This window comes from Python bivittatus, unplaced genomic scaffold, assembly GCF_059951505.1.
Source record: "Python bivittatus isolate LINGU-HERP-01145 unplaced genomic scaffold, Pbiv_v1 ctg000020_np1212, whole genome shotgun sequence".
Lineage (NCBI taxonomy): Eukaryota > Metazoa > Chordata > Lepidosauria > Squamata > Pythonidae > Python > Python bivittatus.
Window position 1 is genome coordinate 127,056,025 of NW_028277030.1, and position 9,508 is coordinate 127,065,532.

General features: G+C 41.5%; 1 protein-coding gene across 7 annotated transcripts in view; it reads right to left on the bottom strand.

Moving 5' to 3' along the window:
* Positions 1–9,508, bottom strand: part of GPR75 (G protein-coupled receptor 75) — a 51,661-nt gene extending 42,153 nt beyond the window's left edge. For 2 of the 7 annotated variants that reach the window (XR_015797628.1, XR_015797626.1), the window contains exon 1: positions 8,091–9,508. Coding sequence is in view for 2 of the 7 variants with exons in the window: in XM_088149309.1 (XP_088005435.1) it covers positions 2,440–4,089 (1,650 nt within the window). In the remaining 5 variants the exon portion in view is untranslated. Of the gene's footprint in view, positions 1–306; positions 4,173–8,090 lie in introns of those variants that run through there. The other 5 variants (XR_015797627.1, XR_015797629.1, XM_088149309.1 and 2 more) reach the window with 4 other exon arrangements.

A 9,508-nucleotide genomic window follows, 5' to 3' on the forward strand; every position in this document is an offset into this window, starting at 1 on the left:
TGCTTAAATTAAAAATATGTAGTGGCATGAACCAAGAATGTGATTTATTGTAAGAATATTATATGTTCAAGCACTTCACCTACATTGGCTTTGATTCAGAATTTTTGTTTTTGAAAAGGTCATTTATAATTGTTTCTGTAAATTTACTTCCTTATAAATTTAATATATATATGATAACTAGGATTATCTAAGGCTCATCATAATTTCAAGGTTATTCTTTATTAACTTGTGAACCTCAAACAAAAAAGAAATGAGGACAACCATGTTTTCTAATGAGAGCACATAAAAAGAGTAACAGTAGAATAATACTTTTATTAGGGATAATCAAATGTCACAATTTAGAAAACTTATTTGTGCTGAATACAATAAAAAGGAATGGTGTAGAGGAGGTAATTAGAAATTCCTTCCTGCAGTTTGTAATGAAGAGGGTAGACTGCAGACAGAGGTTGCAATTTGAATATAACATCCTTGTCAGAGTCAGATTACACAAAATACAATTTAAATTATCCAGAAGCAATCAATGAATGGAGTGTCTCATTCCAGGCCAGGTTGCTGCTATTCAGCCACAGGGTAGAATGCAACTATAGCCTCAGCTTGGCACAGTGTCATCAATATGTTACCCTGGATTAGTGCTGTACATTTCCATACAGGCCTTCTCTTTTTATGTTTCCACTTCTCAAACTTCTCAGTGCTTCCTATGGCAGCTTCTCAGGGTCAAAAAGAATACGCCCAAGCATTGTGGAGAAAGCACAGGAAAGGTTAAAACCCACCCATTAATCCATGCTAGTGTACCAATACTGTATAATATATACAGTAATGCTATTTTTTGAAATCACACTCCAAAATGATAGACTAGGATCCACATACCTCTCCAACACTGAATCCCCAAGCAAAGAGTGGAGTAGTGGTAGCTTTCAAGCTTCAGAATGAAATTGAGCATGTGCATGATATAACTCTCATTATAAATGCCATCTTAAATATTAATAAAACAGAAGAAACGTAACTCTCAGGTGTGTCCACATGGGACTGTCAAAAAAGTCAAAATGGCAGCTGTACCCTTTTTATGGGTGTCATGTGTAAGAGGCAGGGCTTTAATTGCGCAGTCACATCTGCCATTTTCATGCCCTCCTAGCTCCCCAATAATTTTGGAATTAGAGCTTAGAACGTGGCATATTAAGTGAAGGACACACTTTTTCAACAGATCAGAATAAAATACATCAATATTTTTCATTGCTATTTGACAAAAATATGACATGTTTTGTCCAAAAATTGAAACAAAAAGTGTTAAGGTATCAATTTTCAGCATATCTGTTGGCTCAATTTGAAATTTGGCAGATTGTAGAACATAATCAAGTGCACAAAGGACATTATACTTGTTAGCTTTACAGATATTAGTTTTGTAACATTAGAAGGTGGGAGATTACAATGTCCTTTGACAGCTCAGTGAAATCACTTTAAACACCTTAGATCCTGGCAGATTATCTAACTATTAATGGCAAGGAATATTTTAGTATCCAGTATCAGCAGACAAAAATCAGGGTCCTCAGAATCGCGAAGCATCACTCTAGTGATAACTGCCCTTCTGATTTTTTAAAAAACTATTTTTCAATTGTTTTTCCTATCACTTTAGTGTTAAATACAACTTCAAGTTTCTATTTTAGTTCATTCTCCAATAAAGCCGGGGAGAGGGGGGAGAATATAGCAACTGCCACACATTATTTTTTCTCAGTCACAGAATTTTATTTGTTTTTTTGAGCCTCAGTGAAAAAAAATGATAAATATGCATTTTAAACTATTTCAAAAGTGAGAGGCTGAGTAAATGTCAGTAACATGAAAGGGAGTCACAACCCTGAACCTGGTACTAGATGTTTTTCCTTACTTTTTACCATTGTACATAACTACCATAATTGCCAGCTGCTAAAAATGTTCTGCAATAAATCAGTAATAGACAGAACTCAAAGTAGAAATCTTTTAAGAAGCAACATTGCTAAAACATACATTTTCAAGCACCATATAAACAAGAAAGCAAAACCTGATTCAGTTATAAAACAACAAAACACCGGTGATTTGTGGTAGCAGACATTTTGAGAAAAGACTGATCTTTGCTGGAGTCCAGAAAAAATACTTCTGGGGTTATAATACTGTACCCACAATGGGCTATTTAAAAAGGAGAAGCACTGCTAGTGAGATGGCAGAATATGGAATAGTAATTTGCAAGACACAAACAGGAGAACTTAGGAGACTAGCTAAGGCATTATCTTTCCTAGCCTGGCTGCTGCCTGACTGAAGGAGAAACCAACTCAAGGCATGGAAGGGCTGAACATTCATGCGCATGCAATAGTGGCACAAGATCATACTCTGGATGACTCATGGCACAACTTGCCAAAAAAGGGTAGCCACCATTGTGGTAGAACATTGGACACTGCCGGCTCCCACCAGCTACACCGAGGGCACTGGTATCTGCTTAGCAGAAGTACTGTCATAATCCCGCACTAGGTCATTTGTTGTGTGATAATGCATGGCAATGTAGGAGTTGGCATACCTGAATGGAGAGTTTGTTGGCTGCAAGCTGTTGGGAGTGCTCACTTCCTGAGAAGGGCAGCTGTTATAGATGCTATAATAAGGTTCAATGCGGGTATTCATGGGGGTGGAACTACTCTGGCCTCCTCCATAATGCTGATGGCCAACAGAAACTTTAGGGCTCAGCACACTTTCTTTAGAGCGACTAGGGCCACACGCTTGGTCCACAAACTTTTTCTGAGGCTTTGGAGATAGCATATAAGCTGAGTTGGTCTCATGATGAGATGATTTATTTCTGTTGGCCTCCAGACTCCCTTTGCCCACAGCTTGAAGCCGTGTTTTCTGCTTACAGCAGAAAAAAACAAAAGCTAAGTACTGCATGCACCAAAGGACCCTCCTCCTTAAGCCAGCACTGTTACGAGAATATATAAAAGGGTTCAATCCAGACTTTAAAAAAAAAAGTGCAAATCCACATAGTTCAAATTGATAAAGCACAATGCCACTGTTCTTGGATGAAACATCCTGTATCAAAGATATGCCCAATGGAAGGCAACAAACTAAAACAGAAAGAACGATAATAATGCAAGTCACCACAGCTTTAGAGTCCTTGGCCGTGGACAAGTTAATCATGGACACCAACTGGAATCTGCTGGCAGCAGATGCAGACAGTTGGCCAAAGTTCTTCATGTATGCATGTGTTTGGATGTGTTGCAGCTTGTTATAGTTTTGGTTTCTATACAGAGCTGGCACAGTGCACTGTACCCCATCAGCACATCCAGTAGCAAGCGATCCAGCAAAAGGCTGAGGCCTTGAGGCATCGACTGTGATGATGGGAGGACATTTCCTTACTTGGGCATTTTTCCTCAGGGCTTGGGCTATCATGATGTAAGAGACTGAAACCACTGTCACACAGCATATGAAGTCAATAACATACAAGTAAGGGATGATCTTTCCCTCACCACTGACCAGGCTGGAAATGGGAAGGCAAAGGCGAGATTTGTGGGTCCTCATGGTGGCCAGAGTGGCCAGAGTAAAGCTTGTGGCCCAGAGGAGCAGGGTGAGCAAGAGAGTGCAAGGGAAAGAGGCAGTCCGATTAGGCTGCTTCCCTAACACCATGCTTAATCGGTGAAGGGCAATAACAGCCACTGTCTTGAGGGACATGATGATAAACCCAGAACTGGTAAGGTGGAAGGTAAAGCAGAAAGCATCAGGGATACCAGCTGCAGAATCCAAAAAGAGAGCAAAGGTGAACATGGGGGCAGTCACTCCACAGATAAAGAGGTCACAGAAGGACAAATTGAGGATCATGAAATCAAAGTTGGTCCTGAACTTCCGGAAAGCTGGGTCAAAGAAGGACAAAAAAACAATAAGGTTGCCATAAGAACCCAAGCAGAAAATGACAGCCAGTAGGAAGGTACATGTAACTAAAGTGGCTGTGTGAATTATCTCCTGGAGATCTCCTTGGAAAGAAAAGGAGTCATTGCTGCCCCAAGATGGTGGAGGCAGTTGTGCTGAGGAATTTGAGCGATCTGTCCACTTCGTTTCAGCCCACTCCGTCAGGTTCATCATCACAGAAAGTAACCCTCTGCTGTCCTGCCACTTCAAAATTGTGAACTTCACATTGGTAGTTTGAGGTCCATGCTTGGTGAAGCCTATGTGTACAAATATAACCCCCCAATATCAAAAATTAGTCAATAAATATTAGAAGAGTTGTTAGTTTGCCTTAAAAGATTCTCAGCTCTCATACCCTACTACAAAACACACCCATGCACACTTGAATGACCCTGGATTTAATATCAAATACTAAGAAACATTTCACATATATTTTAAAATTGCCACATGCTGTTTTTCCCTCAGGTAAATATCACTTGAAGCTAGAGTCATCTGGTAAAAAAAATAATCCCTTACTGCTCATTTACTCGATCACAACAACACTGCCTTCCAATTCTTTCTTCAGGGGCAAAGAATTATGAGTTGCATTAAAGGATGTGTTTTTGATACAGAAGATCTGGATTCAGTTCCTCACAACTCTAGATAATCCGTGGTTAAAACAGCTTTGTATCTCCCAATCGACATGGAGACTTTGTGACAACTAATTTAAATTTAAGAATATGATATCAGAAAATATGGAAAAATTCAAACCTATCCCTCAAGCATCAGTTTGGAAATATAATGAACTCTGGCCATACTGGAAGAGCAATGACCTGGATGCAAATAGAGGCAGGGAACGAACAGCACCCAAAATCTATGCGCATGGTATTTTGGCACTTGAAGCAGAGAATCCCATGTGAGCTTCTCCTATCAGCAAAAAAATCAGAAATAATACATTCAGCTTCTGGGGGAGTAATGGCAGAGTGAGGACGGCTCAATTTTTGCGGAGCCAACAAACATAGCAGGTTAGAGAAGCTGGTGAAAGATCCAGCTCTTTGGAACCATCTCCGGACAAAAGTGATGACTGGATCATCCATATGTACTCCTTACAGAGGCTCCCTTTGAAGAGATCGCAATTTAGCAATCTCCAGTGGGTTGAGCGCTCTGGGAGTTGCAGGAAACATCGAGCCCAAGCCGCAGTTTGGAGCCTCCAAAAAGACAATAGATTTGCTTTCACCTCCTCTTTTAATTACCATCAGAAATTACTTATTAACTATTTATTTGCAAATTATAAACCTTCTGAAAGGCAAGTTGCTGTACACCAGGATAATTTCCTTCTATCCTGGAAGAAAGAAGATTTAAGTAAGTTTAAAGATTAAAAAGAAAAATCTTAACTACTGGAAACAGCAAAAGGAAGTTAAGAATGCTGATGGGGGACAGTTAAGGGGCTACATGAAAGAATACTTTTTTTTTTTAATGGACTGTTTTAAATTTTATAAAAATACAGCAGATGATTTTGGAGTTAATTGTAAGAAAACCTACTGTGAGAAAGTTTTGCTTCTGAAAATAAACAAAAGATAAGACTGGGCTTTGGAGGTTAATTAGAGGGAACCAGAGAGCAATTAAAAGAAAAGATATACCCTAACGTAATGGAAGGACATTGTCTTACTATAGAAGAATTTAAATCTGTTTGGAAACAATGCATTCAGGACTTATTTTTAAAATTGGATCTAACAGAGGTTATCAAAGAAGAAAAGATTCTACTGGATAAAACAGAAGCTGAAGATGATTTGAATAAAGAGTTTAAAATGGACTTTAAAGAAATGCCAGATTATAAAAGAGATATGGAAGATATGGAATAAGATGTTATAGATCTGAAAATGAACTTAAAGATGTTTGATTACAAGAGCGACATGGAGAAAGAAGTTGTAATGGATATACAAACTATGCTGTTTGTATGATGTTTTAACAATTAAGGGGATATCCAGATTACAAATCAGAAGAGTGAGTTGGAGAGTTATTTTACTTTGGATCCACAGAAGGGAAGCGTTAAATCTGTGAAGTGCTTCTGAAAGCAAACAGGGAGAAAATGATAAGAAATCACTATGCGGGACTTCATTTGAAGAAGCGACTGAAGATCAAGCCTCTTAAAAAGAAGAAAAAGGAGTTCAAAGTTGTGTAAGTTTTGATTTTGGGTTGTTATTATTGGAATCTTTTTTCTGACCAGGACTGCAAGATGATGTAAAGGTTTTTTTATATCGGGATGAATCTTTTATTTCCTATTTGTTAGAGAAAGTTAGAGGTTAGTATGTAAAAGGGATCTATTGGATCAAGTTTAAAATATACATATATGTTACTATTATTGACATTTTTTATGCTTATGGGGATATTTTTTTTATTTTTACGTACTAGAGAAAGTTGTAAAGTCAAAATGTAAAATAGATTTAGCTGTCTAAGCTTAAAACATATGGGTTATTATTACTGGTAGTCTTAATGCTTTTGCTGTGTAAAACTGATCAATCATTTTCTTTATAATTTGGTTATTGTTTAGTGGTGAGAAATGGGAAGAACAGTTTCTTTTTCTGTAATATCAGAGAAGGTGTTAAGTTACTATAAATGTTTATACTTATCTGGAGGGAGGAGGGAGTCACTTTTTATGTTTTTTTTTCCTTTTCCTTTTTCTCTTTATTGTTCTCTTTTTCTTTTTTGTTTATATATCTTTTCTAAATCTGTATTAGCTTTTAATTATGTAAAACTCTAATAAAAATATGAAAAAAAATCAGAAATAATAAATTCAATAGGAAACAATTTACTACCATTTATTTACACTCAGTATTCACTCCAACAATATAATAATAGTAATAGTAATAGTAATAATATATTAAACGTGTATGCTGTGTGGCTCAGAACAATTAAAGTAATTACAACAAAATCAGTAAAAGATAAAGATGGCAAGTGAGAGGTCTCACACTCCCTTGCCAAAGTCCTGGGTAAAGAGCCAGTCTTCACAGATTTTCTAAACAACAGCAGAGTGGAGGCTAAACAGATCTCAGGAAAAACCTCATTCCAAAGAGCAGGCGCTGCTACAGAGAAGGCACAATTCCAGGGTCCCGACAGATGACATTGTTTAATTAAAAGAACCCTGAGCGTGCCAACCCTGCAGGATAGAATTGGCAAGGCAGATGGTATGAGAGATGGGTAGCCCCTCAAGTAACAGGCCCTATGCCATATAGGACTTTGCAGGTAACAATTAGCACCTTGAATTGCATCCGGAAGTAAATCGGCAACCAGTGCAGCTTATGCAATAGAGGTGTAACATGGGCATACTGAGGCATGCCCATTACTGCTCACACCACCACATTCTGGACCAGTTGAAGCTTCTGGGAGGTCTTCAAGGACAGCCCCATGTAGAGCATGTTGCACAAGGTGACTAGGGCATGAGTGACTGTCTGAAGGGTCCCCCCCCCAATCTATTAAAGGGTGTACTTGATGCACCAGATGGAGTTGTGCAAAGGCCTTCCTGGCCTTTATATATAAATATAATATAATAAGGAGTTGTTCTAAAATGAAGTACAAGAATGTCCATTTTAGAACTGAAATGAAATGAGACTGGCGAGGTTGCTCCTTCTCCCATGATATTCTAATGACAGCCCTTTAAATACAAGGCCAGCCAGGCCTGCCACTGAAATTATAGACCAAGGACTGGAATAACAGCTTCTGAGCTTGTACTGGCATGTTTAGGAACAGAAGGAAGGTGTGAGACTGGAATGACAGGGTGGGACTGAAAGGGCATACATATGGGGCCAGGCTGTCTCCTGGAGTAGGATGTGAGGAACCAAAGCATGACCATGGGAACAGGAAAGCTTGTCTCTGGGCACAGAATGAAGGAACCAGAAGCCATGCCCACCATCTCAACTCTTGGCTTGTCAAGGGCCATCATTCCAGTCCCACACCTGTCATTTTATCTGAAAGAGCTGTCATCCCCATGCTCAGTCTGACCTTTCACCTTAAGGAGTGGTCATTTAACTTTAAAAATAATATGGCAGAAAAAGCCACATAAAGCATATCAGCTCATTCCAGTTTCTTTATCCCCTGCTAGTTTTGTTGTTTTTCTTTTTCTGAAACTATCCCATGCTTTACAAATATACAGCTGCCCTGATTCGAATGGAATTCAATCGTGTTAAAATTCTCAGAAGTACCTTTCTGGCCTTTAGAGAGTTCCCGTTATTTCCTAGGTATTTTCTTGGCTTTCTCTCCATATGCCCTTCCTTCCCCTCTTCTATATTGCTCATAAGAAAAGCGCTGGGCCTAGTTAGGAAGGGCTGGCGATTTCGAATACGGCCCGACCAGTCGAGCTCAGCCTAGCTTAGCCGGTCGGGTGCAGGTGCGCATCGAGCTAGTAGAGGCCGAGGCTCTCTTCACCCTCCAGGCCAGGGCGCCCCAGATGCTCCGCTCTCCGTCCACCCACCGACCGACCCGACGGAAGCGAAGCCCTCCGTCCATCCGCGGACCGGCCTGTCCTTACCAAGCGCGGGCTCCGTGGAGGCAGCCGGGGCCACGCGCCTCGCGCGTCCGTCCGCTCCCGGGGCAGAAGGCTGTTCCAGTGGGGGCTGCGGCTGACGGAGGGTGAAGTCATAGCCGGCGGGAGGGAGCGGCTCGACCTCGTCCGCCGTCTCCCTCCCGTCTTTGCGCCTGAGGAAAGGGAGGGAGCGGGTCGGCGCGGCAAGCCCGGCGAGCCTCGCCGCGCGCGCTTGCTGAAATGACGTCGCGCTTCTTGCTGCGCCGCGCGGGGCAGAGGCGACGCCGGCTCGAAGGAGTCCCCCCCTCCGGGAGAGAGAATATCCCTCGCGCTGCGCCGGTGCCCCTTTCCACGTCCTCGGCGACACTGAGGCTGCTCTGGCGTCTTGCCCCCGGGCGAGCGGGAGCGTGGCTGGGAATTGCTGGACGTACGACAGTGGCACATTCACGCAGTCGCCTGGCACGGAAAACCGCGATAGAGCCCTCCGCTGCCCAGAAACAGCGCCGCAGTCAGAACGCTGCACACGCCTCGCCCCGATGAAAGCTGCTGACTCGGTCCCTTCCTATTTCTTTCCTTTTCGGGGAACCCCGCTCTGAAATTGTTGGTGCGCACTCGTAGGCGCCCGAGGGCTCTTCAGTCAAGCGTCTGGAGAGGTGGTAGCAGATGCTGCTGAAAAGTGCACATGCATATAAATGCCCAGAGCAACACACGAGACCAGCGTGCCGTTTTCTCCATCCTATCCCAAGAGTGCGAATTGTCGAACATTTTGAATGGCACAAGCCAGAGCCAGCCGGTGCTCAACAATAACAAGCAGGATTTCAATTCACAGAATCGAATGCGCGATAAATGCGTTACTCTTGAAGTTTCCCTAAAACATTTTTTTAAAAGAAAACAGTAGTAGCGATGTTGGCCATAAGAAATATGTATAGAGGCAATGCCCATATTAGATCAACTGCAATTTTTCAAATTTGTCATAATTGCCTAAGTTTCAAAAGTTCTTCATCAGGCAAGAAGGTTGCAGGGAGGGGAAGGGGAAGGGGGGAGACATATATGGCTGTTGGAGCTGTCGGGTTACTTTCTCAGATGGAGCACTGTGGG